The sequence below is a fragment of the Carassius carassius genome, chromosome 49 (genome assembly GCF_963082965.1).
Source record: "Carassius carassius chromosome 49, fCarCar2.1, whole genome shotgun sequence".
Taxonomy (NCBI): domain Eukaryota; kingdom Metazoa; phylum Chordata; class Actinopteri; order Cypriniformes; family Cyprinidae; genus Carassius; species Carassius carassius.
In genome coordinates, this window is record NC_081803.1 from 18702571 (window position 1) to 18725498 (window position 22928).

Consider the following 22928-nt stretch of genomic DNA (forward strand, 5'->3'; position numbering starts at 1 on the left):
ACTTCCCTTGAAATTAAGAAATAGAAAATTTCCCTTACCTGCCTTGGTGAGCAGAAGAGGCTTTTTTCAAAAATCACTCCCAAACCTTTCAATGATAGTACATGAATGATTTTGTTTTCAGACACCGCTTTATTTTTTATTTTTATACCAGGACAAATCTCTGAGAAGGCATTAAAATGTCTTCACCCTCAAAAAAATCTAAGACATCATGAGATCTTAACACCACAAACCCACTTTCAACATCTGAAACAAGTGATTTGAAAACAAAAAGAACCCAAACATGGCTGTCCTTCGTGGTACAATTTATTTGGCATTGGATTAGATGTACATCTACTTAAAAGAAAACAAAAACAAAACAAAAGCCTTGTGACAAAAAGCAGTACATGACATAAAAGAAGAATCAACAAATTCACTGACCGTTGCATTCTACATAAGACATTTCATGATGCTTTTTTCCCCTTGTTGTACCACAAAGTCTACCTAGAAGAAATCTACTTTTTTTATTTTAAAAAGTTTGCAAATGGGAGGCGGGAAGAGAGGAGTCCGATGTTTATTGAACCTTGCGTCTGTAAGCATAGCAGAAATGAAGAGTACAACAGCAGAAGAGACGTCCTCTCTGCATGCACAAAAGAGAAAAACATGCTACCGGAGGTCTGCAAAACATTCATGCCAACTTTTACAGTACACACGACCAGTGCTCATACACACACACACACACACACACACACAAAGATGTTCACAGGATTGTCTGTGCTGGTGAAACCCTGGAAAACAAAGACTACACAGTAAAAGAACATTTACCTGGATGACAAAAATGTCTTTCTCCTCAATTATTTTGGTGCTGGTGATGGATCTTTAATGAAATAGGGATCTGCTGGCTGACTTCACATTAACTTGTCTTTGCATTTCAGCCCAACACAGTAGGTCTATGTGCTTTTGTTGTGCAAAAACATCTTTAACTTTGTACGAAACGCCTGATTGTCTTTTAGTTTGGGCTTTATTCCAGTCAAAAAAAAAAAAAAAAAAAAGCAGTGTTCGTTTCAGTGAGCAACAATGCAGACCAAATCTAAGTTCATAACTTATGTATTTGATTACACAATTCATTCAACAGAAAAACATTGTCCAAATGGTAATTAAGTAGTCTGTAAATTGGTAAATGACTAAACAGAAAAAAAGAAGAAGTGTTTTGCTCTTAGATACATTTACATTTCTGCGCTCACATTTACTTAGTGTCAATTAATGAACGTTGTTATTGGTGATTGACATCTAAATAATATGAGAGCAGATGATTTACAAAGTCTCAAACACACACACACACACACACACACACTGACAGAGCGAACATGAACGAACGCAAACCTCAGAATTCATCATGGGCAAGTCTAAACACTAAAGTCTAAAGAAATATTGATATCAAACAGCATGATTTGCTTCAGCACACCATCTGAGATCAGTTTGAGAGATAAAAATGATTGAAAATATTTATTACACAGGTCAATGTTGAGCTTTATCTTTTTTTTTTTTTTTTACAGTTACATTCTATATCCAAAATGTATATGAGTGCCGGACTTTCTGGATGAATCTCATGAAGAAATGACCAGATCATATTACACCACAAAATAAAGAGGTTCTATTTCGCATAAAAATTCCTTATCACAATGAAAACAATGAGAATTCTTCACTATTGTAATGCAGAAACATTCATTCCAGTAACAGAGTAATGGAAATCTCCTAGATTATTCAAAATTTTAGTACAGCAAATACCATAATTTTTACAATTATTTTAAAATCTTCTTTTCTTTGAAATGTTAGTATTTATTATTTATTGGTAGTATGGTCATGAAATAGTTGTGAATATTGTTTGAAATATTGTGGACCACGGAGCAGTTTTGGAGTGTTTGAATGCCACGAAAAAATGTCATGATGCAAAAATGAATTGCTTAATAAGCTTCTATGCAAAATATAATCTCTTATTTTTTTCTTTCGGTGGAAACGGGTCATTTCTTCACTACTTTCACGAGATTCACCTTGCTAGACATCGTCGACACGCCAAAAAGTTCACCTCCCAAAAGAATCTCACAAGCTTCCAGGCTGGTGATGACATTCTTTTCCAAAAACAAGGCATCACCATGTCACAGCAGGACACTTAAAAGTGGCTGAAACTCGTACCTCCATCTAAAAGAATCTTTTTTTTGTGCTACTGATCCGACAGACAGAAATGTAAAAACCAGACATCACAGAACTCCAGATAATAATATGGTGTCGTTCACATCCAAACGGATCCTTCCTGTAAATGACCATCAAGACAGGGTTCTGAAGGGTCAGTTTAGACAGAGCAGTAATGAGCTTCTTTGTGCCAGGAAAGAGTCCAGTGAGAGAACGTCGGGTCGTCTTGATTACACCACTGAGGCCTAAAAAGTCTGTTCATCAACCGGTTCATTAGTTCAAAGTGTGGCGATCGACACATGTCAGTGTCAACCTCACAGAGAGGTGCTTTACTGGCCCTCCACGACATCAGCCGATGGCCGACGGAAGTATTTACATGTGACACTCAAGCTGAATAAAAACCCGAAACAAGTATCTTTTCATTCGTGTCTGAAGTCTTTGCTCTAAAAGGGAAGTCGTCCTTGAGTCCTACCTTCAGCTAGTAAAGTGTCCGGTCTGGACATGTACCCTATGTTCCAGTGATGTGCCCTACACCATGGTGCTGAGCGAGGGCCCGCTGCAGTCTGCGGTGGAGCTCTGCGTGATGCTGCTCTCTGATTCGCTGGGGGTGTCTGGAGACACCAGCAGGGTGCTGCTGTCGATGGAGTCCTCGCGCTCCTCCAGGGGCGGCGGCAGCAGGGCGGGGAGCACAGCCTCTGGGAAATCTCTCTGGAGAGAGTTGACCGTACCGCTCATGTGACCAGTCACCAGCGGAACACCGGTCCGTCCTGAGGAGAGAACAGGAGGTCAGCGAAGGGTCATCCAAAACCTAGTGAGCTGCACTGCTGTCTAGTGTTTGATATTGTTAACCACAATTATTACAAAGCATTTCCATTGATCGAAGTAAAGCTCAAATAAAATGAAGCAAGCAAGCAAATGTAAAATGATCAAATAATCTTAATTCATAGTTAGTCAAACTAAAACTGAAGAAATAAACTTTTCCATTTAATAGACAGAGAGAGAGAGAAAATAGTTTACATAATTTACATAAAAAAAAATACAACTAAAAAATCTAAATGAATAAATGTAATTAGATACGGTATAAAATAGAGCCAAATAGAAATTTTACTTAAAAAAAAAAAAACAACAACTTAAATTTAAACTAAAATAAATACCGTACTTTTCGGACTATAAGTCGCACCTGAGTATAAGTCACATCAGTCCAAAAATACGCCATGATGAGAAAAAAAACATATATAAGTCGCACTGGACTATAAGTCGCATTTATTTAGAACCAAGAGAAAACATTACCGTCTACAGCCGCGAGAGGGCGCTCCTTGTTTTCAGTGTAGGCTACAGGAGCACTGAGCAGCATAGAGCGCCCTCTCGCGGCTGGAGACGGTAATGTTTTTTTCTTGGTTCATGTCTCTTAGTTCATTTCTCTTGGTTCATGTCAAATTAATTTTGATAAATAAGTCGCACCTGACTATAAGTCGTAGGAACAGCCAAACTATGAAAAAAAGTGTGACTTATAGTCCGGAAAATACGGTATACAAAAATTAAAAGCTAATTTAAAATATTAATTAAAACTATAATGTCATTTATATAATACTAATAATTCTTAAATAGTATTTTTGTAAATAATTTAGAAATGAGCTTAACTGCAAAAGAACAATATTCAAGTGCTGAAGACATTCACAATATTTCCAATAGTTTTATTATAGCATTGTTATAAGCTAATGTTGTTGCTCTCGAATACAGAAAAAAAAAACACAGACGTATACACAAATATTGTGTAAAATTATAATAATCGATTTAACTTTTTTTTATCAACACTTTTCAGTATTAAATGGAATATAATATTTGCAAATGATATTCCTCTCGACTCCATTCATCACACAGTCAGTTTGGGGGGATTCGCTGCAAAATTTATTCTGGTTTTGTTTTATTTGCAAAGGATACATACGATGACAATTTGGCCATTTTCGGGAATCTTAGAATGTAGGATTAACATAATAAAAATTGTCTATATAGGTTTTGGATCTGACCTCTAGAGTGTGATCCATAAAACAAATTCAAGATCATAAATGGTAAATTGCATATGTATATAAAAGACTTCGTTGTTAATCTTTGTAAAAACATACCAAGGTCCATGTAGAGAATGCTGTCTGGGTTGATGGAGGCCTCATATGGAGGAGGAGGGTCATCGGGGTGGTGGATATCTGGGTATTTGTAAGCAGCATAAGGGGGTGGAGGCTCCTGGAAGTGAAAAGCTCCACTTTCACCATCATCAGAGAGGTGCAGAGGCGTCAGGCCCGTCCCGAACGCATCCGGCCCATAGTCAAACCCAGGGACCCTCCGACCCAGATTAAAGTGATGCACTGTGAAACACAGCGATGATTCAGAAAAACAGCACTTTACCTCGTGCATATAATCAGCTGATCACACAGGGCCTTACGGTTTCCTCCAATGAGGGTTTCGATGCGTTCCCGCCGGCGCTGTCTCAGTCTGTGCACCATGAAGAGCAACAGCGAGAGGATGAGGAAGGATGAGATGCAGCTCACGATGAGCCTCATCCCGCTGGCCATAGAGTCAAACAGACTGCTACCGTCTGAAAACAGACAACACTAATGAGAGCACAGCCCCACACTAGGAATGTGTGTGAGTGAAGTGTACTGCTGGCTGAGCACTGAACAGAAAATACTATCTAGAAATTATTGATATATTCAAAAGTGACTGAAACAATATGCAGTAGTAGTACACGTATAAACCAGCAGATATTTGGTCATAATGCACAACATTTTTGTGAAATGTGTGTACACAGTGTGAGTAAATATGAAGAAAATTATAAAAAAAAAAAAAAAAGTAATGAAATATAGCTAAAATAAAATATTAATATTAAAAGAAAAAAATAATTAAAAAGTTTTAGCTGAAAAAGTAAAGCACACAGAAATGCTTTTAAAAAAGACTAATAAAAATGACAATCAAAAACTTTAAATTTCAAATAAAAAAAATGTATTCAATATTGCGTATTGCATAGAATTTATATAAAAATGTCTTAATTTTCGTCTGTCTATTGAAATAATGATAGTTTGCCAGTCCACACATATCAAGAGAATCTAGCTTTACAATAAGAGAAAGCAGAGTAGGCTCCATGTTCACTTGACTTGAAAAAAATGACATGATGCACATTCATCTGTCCCCTAACCTTCAACTGTAATACAGGGATTCATTTCAAGCACACACAACTGGCTTGCAGTTCACACTGTGATTTGGAGAGATCGTGAAATATACCGGGATCCAAGCAGGTGAACTTGCAACACTCTTTAGGGTCCTTGCGGAAATGCTGGCAGCCCTGCGGGCGTTCACACAGGGCAGCCACACACATCTCCGGCTCGCCGTCGTGGCATGTGCAGCTCAGACACGGGTCGTCCCCTTTAGGTGTGAAGTAATAGCCCTCGTTCACCACATTGTCTCTGATGTCCACACATGTTTGTCCTGGTGAAGAAACCGGTCAGATATCAGATATCAGTACATTAGTACTAACAGAATGCTAGCAAGCAGGGCCTTCTGTGAATACACTGTTGGACGTACTTCTCTTGCAGAGGAAGGGGAATTTTTTGTAGCAGTTTTCGGCGTGCCAGCTGTGCAAGCCTCGCTCGTTCATGCTCTTGATCTGAAAGCGCTGCAGCTGGGCACAGAATACATTATCCTGGGTGGGGTTCGCCTCGCCCAAATTAGCCAGACCCTCCGGAGGCAGAAACACCTGCATGGATCCTGTGAGGAACAGACAATGGATGAGAGTCGCTATTATAGGGAACAGTTCCAAACGCCAACAGATGTGGAAAAAAATTAGATTTTCTTTATAAGGTAAAGAAATAGTTTAATAAAAAATTAAAAAATAATTCTGTCATTGTTTACTCATCCTCAAATGTCGTTTGAAATCAGAGTTGTTATTTTTAGAACTAAAACCATTAAATTTCATTCACAGTAAAATTCAACCTTAAGCTTAAATGAAAATGATAAATGTTGCTTTGGCAACTGCAAGTTGAAAGTAAATTGATTTAAACTATTCAAATTACGACAACTAAAATAATACATTAAAGCACACATTAATACTTGTTTATAAAAATAATAAAATGACTAAACCAAATAAAACTAAATTAAAATAAAAACGGAAAATATAAAATAAATCTATTCAATGATCGAAACAAATAAAAACTAAGCAAAACAGAAATGTATATAAAAAATTTAAATGACAAAAGTACATTTTGTACATATTAAAAAAGTACATATTACTAAAATATAAAAAAAAAAAAAGCTAATTCAAAATGTTAATAAATACTTAAATGAAAAATAAATTAAATCATAAAAATTAAGTTGAAAATTAATTATTCGCTGAAATCAGAGTACACTACAGAAATAGTGATGTTTGATCGTTACAATGAATCAATTCATTGATTTGTTTCACAAAACCAGTCTGAATGAATCATTCACAAATCAAAGTGATCTGGTTAAGGAGTTCAACCCAACCATTTTCATTTTCAATCTGTTCTACACACTAAGTTATGATAAGACTTCATAAGACTTGAAATACTTTGGGGGGGGGGGGGGTGATTGTGCTGTGTAACAGCTCTGGTCCTCGTTCTCTTTCATTCCAGTGAAAACAGAAGTTATGTTTGCTTGACATGAGGGTGAGTTTTCAGTTATGATAAGACTTCATAAGACTTGAAATACTTTTTGGGGGGGGGGGGGGGGGTGATTGTGCTGTGTAACAGCTCTGGTCCTCGTTCTCTTTCATTCCAGTGAAAGCAGAAGTTATGTTTGCTTGACATGAGGGTGAGTTTTCAGTTCCCTGTATTTCTTCAAAAACCAACCTTTATATGCCACTTCCCAACGGCCCTCGAGCGAATGATTCTGGTTGGTAATCACATACTGATATCCCACCCAGAACCTGCAACGACAGAACATCCACAGCATTGAGAACCTTAAACTGTCAACCCTCATCTCTTCCTCAGAAAACAGATCCACACACACTCACTTGCACTGGTCCTTCCGCTCGCACACTTTCTCATCGAAGTCCACCTCGATCTTGAGGATGAACTGCAGCTCTTCGTTGGTGCCGAACGTGGCGAGGGAACCGTTGACCTTCTGACAGGTTTCCACCGCCTGCCAGTAGTTCTCGCTCCTCAGGTAGACTTTATAACAGCTGGCTGTTTTTTCATAATGATGCCAGCCGCTCGGACACTTCCCTGTGTTTGGAGCAGGAATTACATTATTTAAAAAACATTATCATTTCCACATAACTTCTAACACCCTACAGTTGTATTCATATATTTATATATAAATGGAACTCTTTAAGGCTGCATTCATTTGATAAAAAAATATGTAAAAACAGTATTATTGTGAAATATTGTTACAACTTCTATTTTCTAATATATTTTTAAATGTCGTGATGCAAAGCTGAAATATTCAGCATCACAACTCCCGTCTTCAGTGTCACATGATCCTTTAGAAATAATTAGAATATTCTGATTTGAATATTGCTGCTCAATACACATTTCTTCTTCTTCTTCTTATTATTATTATTGTTGAAAACAGTTTTGATGCCTAATATTTCTGTGAAAACTATGACCATATATATATATATAACTTAACTAACTTAACATAATAACATAAAATGTACAAAAATAGGGAATTTCTTTGAAATAGAAATCTTTTGAAACTTGACCAATTTAATGCATCCTTGCTGAATAAAAATATTGATTTCTTAAAAGAACTGATTCCAAACATTTGAACAGTAGTGTCTATAATATACCAATTTATCTCTAGTTTAATAGAAACATCAATAAAAATAATAATTATTATTATAATTAAAATGATCCCTGCTGCTGCACAGGTTAAGCTCTTATTTGTGCTTGTGATTTTGTATATTTATGCGATTCATTTATTTTAAATCCTGCATAAAATAGTTGATTTTGTAATATTTTATGTGCTTGCTAAGGGAAATGTTGACATATAGTAATGCAAAATCCGTGCATCTTCACAGCACCCGTGTTTAAGGAGATCAGGAAGTGTCTTACTGTTGAAGCGCACTGGCTGAGCGACTCCTATGACGTCCTCCACCGGCTCAAAACCGTTACTGTAACGATACTGCTCCTCCTTTATTGCTGCAAGAGAGCGAAACAAGAAATATCAGAATACAATAAGGCCAAAATATACTAGACTGAAGCATAAATCATCTGTGGAAACGATCTATATTTGTTTGGAAGGATAACATTCAATAAAATGCTACAGGGTTAGGTCATCAAATCATCAATTTCAACGGATCAGTCAATCCAGTTCACGTCCCGAAAGATTTGAACTCAGGGGCCTTATCCTCAAAAACTTTGAACAAAACTATAACCGTTAAATCAATATATATATATTATATATATACAAAAAAAAACTAATATATATATATATATATATATATATATATAGTTATTTTTTTTTGTATCTGTGCCCTGAACCAAAAGCAGTTGAGTATCACTGCTGGCTGTGTAAGTACTTTTAAGAAAGTCATAAAAGCTGAAACATTAATCCACAGCAAACGGAAGGGAAATGGAGTGGCAGCAGGTCTGCTAAGATAAAAACAGAGTTTCTAAGAATTAAACCACTTCCTCATTTCCTAAGAGAAGGAGCACTAAATCCGACAACCAAACAAGAAGAATGATAGACCAATCAAGAAATAAGCCAACAACTCCTGAGAACACGGACTCGATTACAACGATATCAGAAAAGAGCGGTGTAAATAATACAAGCATGAAATGAGCAGGTGACGTAACCCTGCACTGTTTTCTAATAATGATTACAACTTTAGTAAGCAAGGCAAGGGCTAGACAAGAGTTCAGGAGACAGTAGCTCTTTTTTTTTTTTTTTTTTTTTTTTTTTACATACTTTTGATATTTAATTTGCTCTGAAATGGCTTTAAATGTGATTTTTTTTTTTTAAACAAACGGTCACTGTTGGCAAACTGCTCCATAACATTTTTTGCAAGAACTAGAACACAAAAGTAATAAATTACAAAAACTATAAAAATTAAATAAACATGCAATCAAAATGTTTTTTTCAGTCACCAGCAATGTCACCCTATGAACAAATATTTTGTGAATATTCAACATATCACACATTCAACATATGAGTCCCATCGGGCAACGTATAAGAAATATGAAACTTATTTAATCTCCTGAAAGTGTCAGTGAAAAGTTTAAAAGACTGCTAAACGCACAATAAATCAAAGGAAGAGATATGAAGACCAATCAGTTGATAACAACAATCAGTTGATTCAAACAATCGCATCACCACCTCAAATATCCCAGACTACAGGTCTATGTGCAGTCGCTTCCTGATTATCTGGCAACACCACCAAAACAAAGCCCATAATCCTCAGCGTCAGTGGGTTATTTTCTCTTACACTCATGTGCTCGGGGTGTGATTCTGATCAGCAGTGTCTCAAGGAGCTACGAGACACAGATCACATGCTTAGTAAATCCGCTCATCCCATCCAGGAATCAGACTCTGAGCACCGTGTCTCACTCTAGGGTTAAGACACAGAAACCACAGCACACAAAATCCAGGGTACCAAGCACTGGCGAAATGACAAATAAGCGGAAGAGAAAATGTTCCTCACGCAGACGCAAGCATGAGCGTGTTTTTAAAGTACATTGCACAAGAATGTGGCTGTGTGTGTATGTGTGTGAACTTACTGGGGCAATCCATCTCATCGCTTTTGTCCTCACAGGCCGTCCATCCATCGCACTGCCAGGACAGAGGGATGCACTGCATTTTTCCGCTCCGGCAGGTAAACTGGGCCGGACTGCAGCGCTGATCTGAAACACAGACAATACACTTAGTGAAACTGATCTAGAAAGAGACAACCTGCAACAAAGACTCCATTACGTGGGTTTAGAATTAAACATGATTTATTATGCAACAGGAAAATAGATTAAGGGCCGTTCAACGGCATCTAGGGACATCAGTGTCAATGTCAGGCTTAGCCGAATAAGACTCAAACAGGGGCAAAGTGTCAAACCAGACCGGCTGGTAACCCTCAAGCTCATTTGTAAGGATTCCAAGGATCGCAGCTTACCTGGCAACAGTCTGGCCAGAGCGAGCCGTGGACCTGCGGGGGGAGAGAAAGACTTAGTGATTTCAGCAGTATAACATGACCTAATCTCTGAGAGGCTCAAGGGACAGTCTGTCTCCTGGTTAGCAGCGTATAAACAACAATAGATAGCACAGATACATCTACATTCACAAACAAGAGTCAATGTAATTGACAAGAAAGCTCTAATGCATTTATTTTGTTCAAATGGGATCTTGCAAAGGCACTAATTTTTTTTTTTAATTATATCTAACTTCAAGAAGGAAAAGCCTTCAGTTAGGACCATAAAAATGTAGAAAAAACACACATTCACAATACATTAAGTTACATTCTTTAATGTTTATAAAAAATAATTAATAGAAATACCAATAAATAATCAAATTTGTATAAAACCATAGTTATATAAACTACATTAAGTATAAAATACATTTATATTTATTATTATTGTAAAATACTACCATTATAATTTATTACATTTATATTATATATTTTATTAAAGTATATTTAATTAAGTTAGATTTCTTTACATGTGTATAAAATAAACAATCTCATTAATAATAAAACATACCAAAACTACCAATTCATTAAACAAGAATGAAAATAAGAATAAAATTATGTATTTTTTGGAATAATTTATTACATTTATATTAAATAAAGACAATAATATAATGAAATATAATAGAAATATATTTTCTTTTTTTACATTTAATATAAATTTAGTCAATTACTTATGCCCATATGTGTGAGTGGTCCAGGTTTTCCAAAACCTGAAATATTTTATTAATGTTCAAATCTTTCTAAATCATGTTGTTGTTGTTGTTTTTATATTTTATATTATATATTATATATATATATATATATATATATATATATATATATATATATATATATATATATATATATATATATATATATATATATATATATATATATATATATATATATATATATATATATATATATATATGTATGTATATATATATATATATATATAATTATGTGTATATTCATCTTCTCAAGAGATTCATAAAACACAAAAACCTCAACATCTCTGTGTGTGTGTGTGTGTATCATTTCATATAGCTATATACTTAAACTTAAAAGCCATCTAACAATATACCAGTAAACCAAACCATACAGCAGCCATTCTGACATATGAGAAGAAAAAATATTAGAATAAGAAGCATATAAATGCACAGAGATTGTAACAGTATTGTGTTGAAAACCTGCACTTTAATAACCATTTTCAAAAGTTTGCATTTTCAGGCCTTCATAACCATTTTTGTGTAAATGAATGGCCAAAATGCGTAAAATATTCAGTTTTTAGTTAAAATGGTGTTGTGTAAACACTCCCTAAACAAGTTAGATATTAAAACTGAAATTTGTCTTCTATTAACTATTGTAATACTAGTTGAAAGTGAATAGTTATGACCACAGATTCCCACAATAAATGACAAAATTAGCCACTCAGCAATGGTATTTTTACTTGTCACTGTCGAGTTAGTGACTAGTAGCAATTTAAATAATACTGATATGTAATGAATGGTTGTTAGTGGAACTGAAAGATTTTAGTTGAAGAAAACGGTGACTATGGGATTTTTTAGTAATAAAAAATATGTTAGTACAGTAAAATAGATGCGTCTAGGTTTTAAGGAATAAATGTAAATGTTCAATTAACTTGCCATACATGCCAGCCATTTGCAGTCAATCTAGTGTTTCTGGTAGGCCACAGTTCAATACAGGAGCAGACAGATGAGGCTCTGGCTGGAGAAACATCTAAGCGCTAGGTCTCTGTTCTCATGTTCCTCTGTTAGATGGCAGGTTTATTATTCCTATAGATACAAGGTGATGCGTGGAAACCCAGCGGATCAAATAAATAGGACAGTATTTAGGTTAATGGCCTGTGATGTGCTTTTCTGTGTGTAGCTCAATTGGTAGAGCATTGCGTTATCAAGCGCAAGGTTGGGGGTTCGATTCCCTGGGAACACATGATAGGTAAAAATTGATAGCCTGAATGCACTGTAAGTCGCTTTGGATAAAAGCGTCTGCTAAATGCATTAATTTAATTTTAATTTAATTTAATTAAGCCCAGGTTATGTGCTCGGTCTGCACTTATTTTCAGTGACAAGAAGGTTTGGTCTGTCTCCATGTTGATTCTCATCGAATAAACCCACAGCTGGTGTTTAATCTCAGTGTATGCTCTTGTTAAAAGTGCATAATATTAACATGATTGCTGTGATGTTAACATTAAAGGAGGCTCTTGCATATCTTTACTACTGACCTAGAAGACGTTTTACTACATAACAAACTCAGACTGATGCATGCAAAATCCATGTGCAAAATAGTAGGACAATGAACCATTTATATTCCTCTTCATGTACATTTGAACCTAAAATCTTAATGTTGAAAAGGTTTTATCTTTTTGTCAACTACCCAAATAGGTTATTTATACTATTTTGGTGATCACTAGAACTTATGGACACATGGCCGAGGAGGATTTTACAAGTCTAACAGTTGTTCACAATGGTCTTACTGTGTACAGCGGTGAATGTGGTGCAGATCTGCTTCTAGTAATCCATCCAAAGTAGAGAACACTCCGCTCTTCTGAAGACATCTCTGTGTCGGTGTGTTTGTTTAAGGATAACTTTAGACTCAAGGGTTGCACAGGTGATTGATTAAACATCTGAATGTCTGGACCTCCCAAGAAGCTTTAAAAAAAAAAAAATGTAATTAGTATGTCTGTAGGATGCTTCATCTTCTCAAGAGATTGTTTAGTGGATTGGAGGATCAAGCTAATTGGGTGTTTGCTAACTGCTAACAGAAATTATTTTATTTATAATGTTAGATGGCTTTTAAGTTTAAGTATATAGCTATATGAAATGATACACACACACACATATATATATATATATATATATATATATATATATATATATATATATGTATGTATATATATATATATATATATAATTATGTGTATATTCATCTTCTCAAGAGATTCATAAAACACAAAAACCTCAACATCTCTGTGTGTGTGTGTGTGTATCATTTCATATAGCTATATACTTAAACTTAAAAGCCATCTAACATTATAAATAAAATAATTTCTGTTAGCAGTTAGCAAACACCCAATTAGCTTGATCCTCCAATCCACTAAACAATCTCTTGAGAAGATGAAGCATCCTACAGACATACTAATTACATTTTTTTTTTTTTAAAGCTTCTTGGGAGGTCCAGACATTCAGATGTTTAATCAATCACCTGTGCAACCCTTGAGTCTAAAGTTATCCTTAAACAAACACACCGACACAGAGATGTCTTCAGAAGAGCGGAGTGTTCTCTACTTTGGATGGATTACTAGAAGCAGATCTGCACCACATTCACCGCTGTACACAGTAAGACCATTGTGAACAACTGTTAGACTTGTAAAATCCTCCTCGGCCATGTGTCCATAAGTTCTAGTGATCACCAAAATAGTATAAATAACCTATTTGGGTAGTTGACAAAAAGATAAAACCTTTTCAACATTAAGATTTTAGGTTCAAATGTACATGAAGAGGAATATAAATGGTTCATTGTCCTACTATTTTGCACATGGATTTTGCATGCATCAGTCTGAGTTTGTTATGTAGTAAAACGTCTTCTAGGTCAGTAGTAAAGATATGCAAGAGCCTCCTTTAATGTTAACATCACAGCAATCATGTTAATATTATGCACTTTTAACAAGAGCATACACTGAGATTAAACACCAGCTGTGGGTTTATTCGATGAGAATCAACATGGAGACAGACCAAACCTTCTTGTCACTGAAAATAAGTGCAGACCGAGCACATAACCTGGGCTTAATTAAATTAAATTAAAATTAAATTAATGCATTTAGCAGACGCTTTTATCCAAAGCGACTTACAGTGCATTCAGGCTATCAATTTTTACCTATCATGTGTTCCCAGGGAATCGAACCCCCAACCTTGCGCTTGATAACGCAATGCTCTACCAATTGAGCTACACACAGAAAAGCACATCACAGGCCATTAACCTAAATACTGTCCTATTTATTTGATCCGCTGGGTTTCCACGCATCACCTTGTATCTATAGGAATAATAAACCTGCCATCTAACAGAGGAACATGAGAACAGAGACCTAGCGCTTAGATGTTTCTCCAGCCAGAGCCTCATCTGTCTGCTCCTGTATTGAACTGTGGCCTACCAGAAACACTAGATTGACTGCAAATGGCTGGCATGTATGGCAAGTTAATTGAACATTTACATTTATTCCTTAAAACCTAGACGCATCTATTTTACTGTACTAACATATTTTTTATTACTAAAAAATCCCATAGTCACCGTTTTCTTCAACTAAAATCTTTCAGTTCCACTAACAACCATTCATTACATATCAGTATTATTTAAATTGCTACTAGTCACTAACTCGACAGTGACAAGTAAAAATACCATTGCTGAGTGGCTAATTTTGTCATTTATTGTGGGAATCTGTGGTCATAACTATTCACTTTCAACTAGTATTACAATAGTTAATAGAAGACAAATTTCAGTTTTAATATCTAACTTGTTTAGGGAGTGTTTACACAACACCATTTTAACTAAAAACTGAATATTTTACGCATTTTGGCCATTCATTTACACAAAAATGGTTATGAAGGCCTGAAAATGCAAACTTTTGAAAATGGTTATTAAAGTGCAGGTTTTCAACACAATACTGTTACAATCTCTGTGCATTTATATGCTTCTTATTCTAATATTTTTTCTTCTCATATGTCAGAATGGCTGCTGTATGGTTTGGTTTACTGGTATATTGTTAAACTTATTTTAAAAACAAGTTAAAATATTGTGGGCTGATGGCTTTAACAAAAGCATATTCCATAAGTTAACGAATCAGTGGGTTTGTTAAGGTTTTTTTAATATTGTAAAAAATAAATTTCCCTATTGAAAAAATGAGTGGGATTTTTTCTGCTGTTGCCCACCACTGAAACAAATATCCATAAAACTACCAGGACTCGTAAAACTGGAACAGGTACCAGCAATAACTATTTGAAAGTAAATAATAGGGTTCACCACAGATGGCAAGATTTTGCAATTTGATACAAATAACAACGCAAAAGATTGGTATAGTAGCTAGAATAAAAGGAAAAAATAACTAATGAATTAAAAAAACATTATGCAATTAAGGAATAAATGTTTAAACAGCTTGCCACATGGTACGTATTATAAAAGGCTTAAAGATGGTAACATAAATAGATACTATGTAGTTTTCAGAATTAAATGTTAAAGCAGCTTGCCAAATGGAATGCACTAAAAAGGCGTAAAACTTTAGACATATAAGGCACAAAAATAAACGATAACACAGTTGTAGTTAAAGGCCCTGACGGCATGAGAAAGAGCCTCTGCAGCTCAGCCCTCATGACCGAACATAAGCAGAGCTGCAAGCCTTCACCAGTCCAGACTGCAGCAAACACAAGCAATGATTACAGCAACACCTTTACCTGTCCGTGACGGATCTGTTATTGTCAGAATGAAGAGGAGAAGCACAAAACCACCGCTGTCAGCCTTCGGCAACATTTATCCTCCATTCATAGTATCTTCCACCGGAGAAAATGTGAAAGAGAAAATGCAGTTAAAGCAGCAGCCGCCGATGTTGAAAAATAAATCACGACGAACAGCAGATTCCGCTCTCTGCGTGTACTACTTCGAACAGAAATAAGCTTTGAAACTCGGATGCGTTTATTTCAGTTGGCTAGGGTCGGGATGTGGTGTCATATTCCACGGCTGTTTCCTCTGGCTCGGTATACGGACTTAGGACGCATATAAAACAAGATGGCTCCGCCGCCGTCCCATCAAAACAATCCCAACCAAGTGTGTTCTCCAGCCCACAGAGGAGGCGCTTCATCAAGCCCTCGTGATAACACACGCATGACAATTCCCTCATGTCTCACTGTTCACGCGGATGTTTCATGGAATATTTCAAAAGTTTGTTTTGCAGCCAGTCACATAACTGCTTAAACCAATATATATCAATTTATTAACACTACTGTTAAAAGTTTTTTTAAGGAAAATAATACTTCTATTTTGTGACAGTAAATGCATTTCTAGTGTTGCCTTTCTGTTCTATTTCAAAACATATGCTGTTGTGAACTTTCTATTCGTCAAAGAAACATGAAAACAAAATCAACATAAATAATACAGTATCAAAATATCAATATATATATTATTTTTAAGTAACCAGCACAACTGTTTTCAAAATTGATAATAGAAATGTTTATTGAGCACTAAATCAGCACAATATTACTATTTTTTAATCAAATAAATGCAGCATGGGTGAAGAGTCAAAATACTTTAAAAAAAAAATACCTCCCCAAATTTATAGAAAAAGATACAAATGAAACCCATTTAGTTTAGCCACTATATTTTTCAAAGATACAAATAACTGTTTTTCCGTTTTGTTTAACGAGATAATAGTACTTAAGTTTCAACATTTCTTGTTTAATTCAGTGTGTTCCAATCCTTTGTAAGTATTTGTGAATTGAACTAGCAATTTCTAAGTGAAAATAGTTTAAATGTAAATCGTACATAATTTTTCCCCTGGTGTAATGTCTTGCAAAAAAACAAGCTATTCAGTTCATTTACATAAATTGAGCAAACATTTCACACACAATATGTGTTTAATTGTCACAGTGGGAACATGCATTAAATAGTCAATTGTTTTTTTTTTTCTGAAAGCTTAAAGGGTTTGTTCACCCAATAATCAAAATTATGTAATTAATAACTTACCCTCATGTCGTTCCAAACCTGTGAGACCTCTGTTTATCTTCGGAACACAGTTTAAGATATTTTAGATTTAGTCCGAGAGCTCTCAGTGCCTCTATTGAAACTGTGTGTATGGTATACTGTCCATGTCCAGAAAGGTAAGAAAAACATCACCAAAGTAGTCCATGTGACATCAGAGGGTCAGTTACAATTTTTTGAAGCATCGAAAATACATTTTGGTCCAAAAATAGCAAAAACTATGACTTTATTCAGCATTGTCTTCTCTTCCGTGTCTGTTGTGAGATTTCAAAACACTGCAGTGTAGTGATATCCGGTTTGCGAACGAATCACTCGATGTAACCGGATCTTCTTGAACCAGTTCACCAAATCGAACTGAATCGTTTAAACAGTTCACGTCTCCAATGCGCATTAATCCACAAATAACTTAAGCTGTTAACTTTTTTAATGTGGCTGACACTCCCTCTGAGTTAAAACAAACCAATATCCCGGAGTAATTCATTTACTCAAACAGTACACTGACTGAACTGCTGTGAAGAGAGAACTGAAGATGAACGCCGAGCCAGATAACGAACAAAAGATTGACTCGTTCTCGAGTCAAGAACCGTTTCTGTCAGACGCGTCCGATTCGAGAACCGAGGAGCTGATGATACTGCGCATGTGTGATTCAGCATGAAGCAGACTGACACACAGGGCGTCTGAACCGAACTGATTCTGTGCTAGTGTTATGAGCGCGGGTAAACTGAAGGCTTGAATCAAGGGCAATCATCGCCAATGACATCATTACGTCTAGCACAAAAGAACCGGTGAACCATTTTCTTCAACCGGTTTATTGAATCGAACAGTCAGAAAGACCTACTGGTGATCCGAAAACCGATGCAACCGGTTCTTGACTCGATGGAGGGACTGAGAGCTCTCGGACTAAATCTAAAATATCTTAAAACTGAGACTTGCATCATATAATGCAAGTCTAGTCTTAATGGCAAAAAAAGCAGTTTCTTTTCTTAGATTTTGTTAAAAGTAAATTCACTAAGGAGTCGGTATGAGTCCAGCCTCCAACCCAATGATGGATTCAACAAATAAATCTTGTAAAATATGGAGGGTGAAATAATACACACAAATCTGCTGAACTCTTTATTATGTCCTTGAGATCTTGCAAAATGTCTTCAACATCATAAAAGACGCTCAGATTTCAGTAGGACTGAACCAGCTATGTTCAAAATAAATCAACAGTAGTAAAGAACCGAACAGAACAAATGATACACCTGACTGAATCAGTTGATGTGGATGACGCTCAAAAAGTACATATATGCGGGCTAAAATAAAAAGAAAAAACTAAATTCTTACAAACTGTAGATGTTTTAAGTTGTAGACATTTTTTTCTAAATGATTAATTCAGTTTCATGGTTAAAAAAAAAAAAAAGTATAAAAAAAACGATAAATATGTGACCCTGTCCACGTTAGAGTTTTTATTCAGTCTTTTGTTTCAGAAGTAATCCGCAGCTTTCCTCCTCTTGGGCAGCTGAAGCAGGTCGTCTGTGATGGAGGCCGGGTCCTGTGTGACTGGTGTTCTGGTTTTCCCAGGTGTTGGTGTGCTGGAGGGAGTGGCTAGGCCTCCGAGAGGAGTCTTCGAGCCCATGCTACTGTGCGCAGGTGACGGGGTGTAGCTCGCCCTCAGGGCTTTATCTGTGTATTTGCTGGACGATCTGTTTACTAGACGCTGAAGAGCAGGAGACAGCGCTGCGGGACTCAGTCCCTTCGGAGTCAGGCTGCAATACATATAAAGAATCATTTAGTACAAAACATAAATGCAGTTTTCGAATATCACTTTGAAAAGTACATAAAAAAGGTATCTTTTGGTTTTCATGTTTCTTATTTTAAGTTATAGAGATAAGATGATTTGCATGGCTGTGTTTTCTGACCCTACTGAAACCTGAAACACTCTTTTATAGTAAAAAAATACAGTGGGTTTCTGAAGTAGTGGTCAACTGATATTCCCACAAATTATTCAAACTACAAAAAAGGATGTATAATACTGAAACTTGTGTATTCAGGCGCTGACTTTCTCAGCACTGTCAAAATAAAAGTCCAACGCAGTGTCAAATTATGCTGATAATTTAAAAAATGCCAAATAACAATCAATATAATTAGCTTGCTGATATATCAGTCAACCAGCCGTCTGAAACCACACTGAAAATCTTGGATTTAATTTAAATGTTAAAATGATTTGGAATTTTGAAAATAAAATACAGAATTTTTTAATAATATAATTAAAATGCTTATGTTTATAATTTTTCTAGTTAAAAATGCTGTTTAAACTAGAAAAATACAAGGATATTTTACAATCTCAGACTCTTTTTCTTTACCTGGCAAGGTTTTCAGTGACTTTGCGCAGCGCCTCTTGTTTCTTAGCTCTGTTTTTTGCCGCAGCCTCATTAGCCATTTTCAGCCCCAACCGCTCTCTTCTCCCAGGCTCTGGAATCTGGATAACAGCCATAAAAACAACCATTCATTATTTCTATTTAAATATTGGACAATAAAGGATACACACAGCGCACAATACCATTGAACACACATTGAAGTCTTTTGATGATAGAAAATAGGGTCTGGATAAAACCCCAATATTCTGTTTAAATACGAAAGTGAAATGTTTGCTAACTAGAATTGAACTGGACCTTGAACGATGGACCATGACTCCTCTCCACGAGTGGTGTATCTGAGCCGTCCAGACGAAACGGAGTGCTTTCGATCTCACCCCACGTCATCAGAGGAGACTCTGCAACACCTTAAAAACAAACAAGCCATTTAGGAAAATATGACCCCAGTACTTGAATATTAAGTGTTGTATATTAAGTGTTTTTTACTTGATGAGCAGATATTAATTCATCAAAAACAGTGACACTCACCAGGAGCAGGAGAGGCTTCTCCCTCAAATCCATAACCATTTACTTTGGGGGATTCGTGAGGCAGGAGCTCTTTGCCATCTGGACCAACTTTGCCTAGTTTAAACTAGACGGAAGACATATGCATTTTTTTTAATCATATTTGTGGTTTATGATCTGATGCTGACAAATAAGATGCAGAAGTCAGTGTTACCTGTGCATTGAGCGCAGCAGCTTGCTGGATTTGTGATTTGTTCAGGGCTTTACTGAAGGGGTCAACATCAAACCGTGTGTTCTTGTACAGGACCTCCCGTGGCTTCTTGAACAGCGTGTCGTCTTTTTCACCTTTTGGGGAACAAAATAAACACATGCAATTTACCTCATGGCTCTTTGGCTATGAACTCAATGATATATATCACCAGACTCATAATCAAGTAACTAATAGGTTATTTACAAGCCTCAGAAAGTGTCATGCAATATTAAACAGACGGGCATCCTTACCTTCAGGGTAGTACATAAGTGCATTTTTGGCCTTGTACTGCCATGTTTCCAATCCTGCCTTGGTGCACTCAAGCGCCTGTTTCTCTGTGGATGGTAGAGCGAGGTTCTGCTCATGCCTCTTTAAATGATAGAACAATAAACATGTTCAGAATTCAAAACTAGACCCAACAATGCAAAACGCAATGATATGCAGTAGCTATTATTGTGCTGTACCTCATTATATTCGTTTTCTGCCTCATAAAGCCACGCATGCCTCAGCTTGTCCTTGTCCTCCGCGAGCTCCATTATCTGCTCAAACGATGCGTTGTCCTCACTCGTGTTTTTAGCAAGAAAGCGGTCCAGACATGGAAGATCCTTATCTTCCGATTTTTCACCTTCTTTTCCTGAAACATAAAGAACAAATGTAGCATGTTGCATTTATCTTTAAAACTCCTAAAAATCCAAAATCCCCTTTGTAAAGAACTGGAAAACTAAGAAAGCAAAATCAAAAACTGCAAATCTGTGCATATTTAATAAGATCTAATTAGATAGTGTCTTGTTTGCATATTTAAACAAAATATCTCAATAATACATTAATAGAGAACAACTGTCACAATGTACTTTAATTTATCAAATGGGTTTTTATTCTCTATTCACCTGTGGTGTCTAGCCGTAAGAAATAAAAAATGTAGCAGCAGTCACTTACCATCCTCTTTCCCTGCTCTGTGTTTCTGTGAATTTGATGGAGTTGCACTTCCACCATCTGGGGTCTCAAATGTTGAAGGAGTTGTGTCTAAATGGAAACAAAATGATAAAAAAAAAAAAAAAAAAAAAAAAGAATTTGTTTCTTCATCGGAACAGATTTGGAGAAATTTGTGCATTACTTCACTTGCTCTGCAGTGAATGGGTGCCGTCAGAATGAGAGTCCAAACGGATGAAAAAAACCCATCACAATATCCACAAGTAATCCACAACACTTCAGTCTATCAGTTTACATTTTGTAAAGTGTAAAGCTGAATGGATAAAGGATTCATATTTTAGATGGGAGCAATGGTTTAAAGTTAAAAGCGTTTTAATGATGGAGCTTTTCACTTCACAAGGCATTAACTGATGGACTGGAGTGGTGTGGATTATTGTGATGCTTTTATCAGCTGTTTGAACTATTCCTTTAAGAATTACTAACAAACAGTAAGAAGCATTACTTACAGGGCACATAGGTGCGTGGGGTGTATTTAGCCATCGCAGACCCATATTTGATGGCAATCTCCCTCATCCGCTCCAGATCTCCGCTCTCCTCCGCCTCCAGATAATCCTTCTGCGCTTGAAGTTTGGAGACATCTGGGAAAAAGTCCCTCTGGATGATCTTCTCCAAACTCTTTGGAGAAAATGGTGACAGGTATGTGTGTCATTAGCAAATCAAGACAGAAAAACCTATACAGACATAAGCGTGTTGTTTACAGGTGACACATGAAACTCAATCAACTGTTCCTGAATATCACACTGCATGTTGAAAAACGGCCTGAGGTTTGCTATTTTGTGTAAACACGGTGGTGCTGAAGGCCATCGTCTTTTTTAATAATAATAAAAAAAAAACAAGTCAAGTGTATTCAAAGAACACATTTCTAAACACGTGGGCATTAAAATGGTATAATACAATAAGTTATTGAATGATTACATATAATACAATGAAATATGTCAGGGAATCTGCTGTTACTGTAAATAGTACACAAGACTGTCTTACCTCGATATATTCATCTTCATCGAGAATCTTCTTCGGTTTCTTAGTCGCTTTCACCTGATTGATTACAGCGACTGTAGTGACATCAGACTTCAGACTCAAAGCTTTCTCTTTGGACTCAGTCATATTTCTATTTTAATAGGAGAAACTGTTCTTTTACGGTGATTTAAAGTCCAGTTGCGTAAGACGTTGTTTACGTTAGCCTATATGCTAAATACTGATTTATTTCTCTAACGAATGGCCTTAAGATATTTAAAACGTATTTGTTTCCTATTTTAACGATAGTTCGCGGTAAATGTCGATTTTTAACTACCAATTAATCAAACATTTTGAACAAAAAAAACATGTCAAACCATCAGCTGAACGTAGCTGCATAGCGCGCAGGAACAGCGTCTTCTTCTTCGCATCATTTCCGCTGAACACTGAAGCAGAGAGACTCTCCATCGCCACCTATTGACTAGCGGCAGCATTTGCCAACTGTTTTTGTACTGTAAAAGAACTTTAATGCCTTGAGCAGCTTAACATTTCTTGTACACGTAAACACTTAAATAGCACATCAACTCAGTGAATATGGTCCGCAACAAACGTTTTTTTTTCAGTCCATAAGTGCAATATAAGGAGTGCTAGTTTTCAATGCCTTTAATATAAATGAAGACACCACAGATGAGTACAGGACACATGTAAACTAATAGATATCACCATACTTCCCCAGCGGATTAATCACAGTACAATTTGTTTGTATTACAAGTGTCTGAAA

At 36.1% G+C, this 22928-nt stretch overlaps 2 protein-coding genes across 3 annotated transcripts; both read right to left on the minus strand.

Annotated features, from left to right (window-relative positions):
• Window positions 1–2237: 2237 nt before the first annotated feature.
• LOC132132285 (integral membrane protein DGCR2/IDD-like) lies at window positions 2238–16166 on the minus strand. Its single transcript, XM_059544661.1, has 11 exons — window positions 15793–16166; window positions 10277–10309; window positions 9894–10016; window positions 8229–8315; window positions 7187–7397; window positions 7023–7099; window positions 5740–5922; window positions 5440–5643; window positions 4604–4756; window positions 4290–4526; window positions 2238–2933 (listed from the first exon to the last, which is right to left on the minus strand). Exons 1-11 carry the CDS (start codon window positions 15866–15868, stop codon window positions 2695–2697), a joined length of 1623 nt encoding a protein of 540 aa, XP_059400644.1. The 5' UTR covers window positions 15869–16166; the 3' UTR covers window positions 2238–2694.
• A 2347-nt stretch (window positions 16167–18513) lies between these two features.
• LOC132132292 (splicing factor ESS-2 homolog) lies at window positions 18514–22633 on the minus strand. 2 transcript variants are annotated; one of them, XM_059544673.1, is made up of 11 exons: window positions 22525–22633; window positions 22175–22301; window positions 21640–21808; window positions 21140–21226; window positions 20668–20837; window positions 20455–20572; window positions 20168–20298; window positions 19978–20080; window positions 19747–19856; window positions 19438–19553; window positions 18514–18840 (listed from the first exon to the last, which is right to left on the minus strand). In XM_059544673.1, exons 2-11 carry the CDS (start codon window positions 22295–22297, stop codon window positions 18558–18560), a joined length of 1410 nt encoding a protein of 469 aa, XP_059400656.1. In that variant the 5' UTR covers window positions 22298–22301; window positions 22525–22633; the 3' UTR covers window positions 18514–18557. The 2 variants fall into 2 exon arrangements, with proteins under 2 accessions (XP_059400656.1, XP_059400655.1); XM_059544672.1 differs by having other exon boundaries at window positions 22175–22615.
• Window positions 22634–22928: the final 295 nt, after the last annotated feature.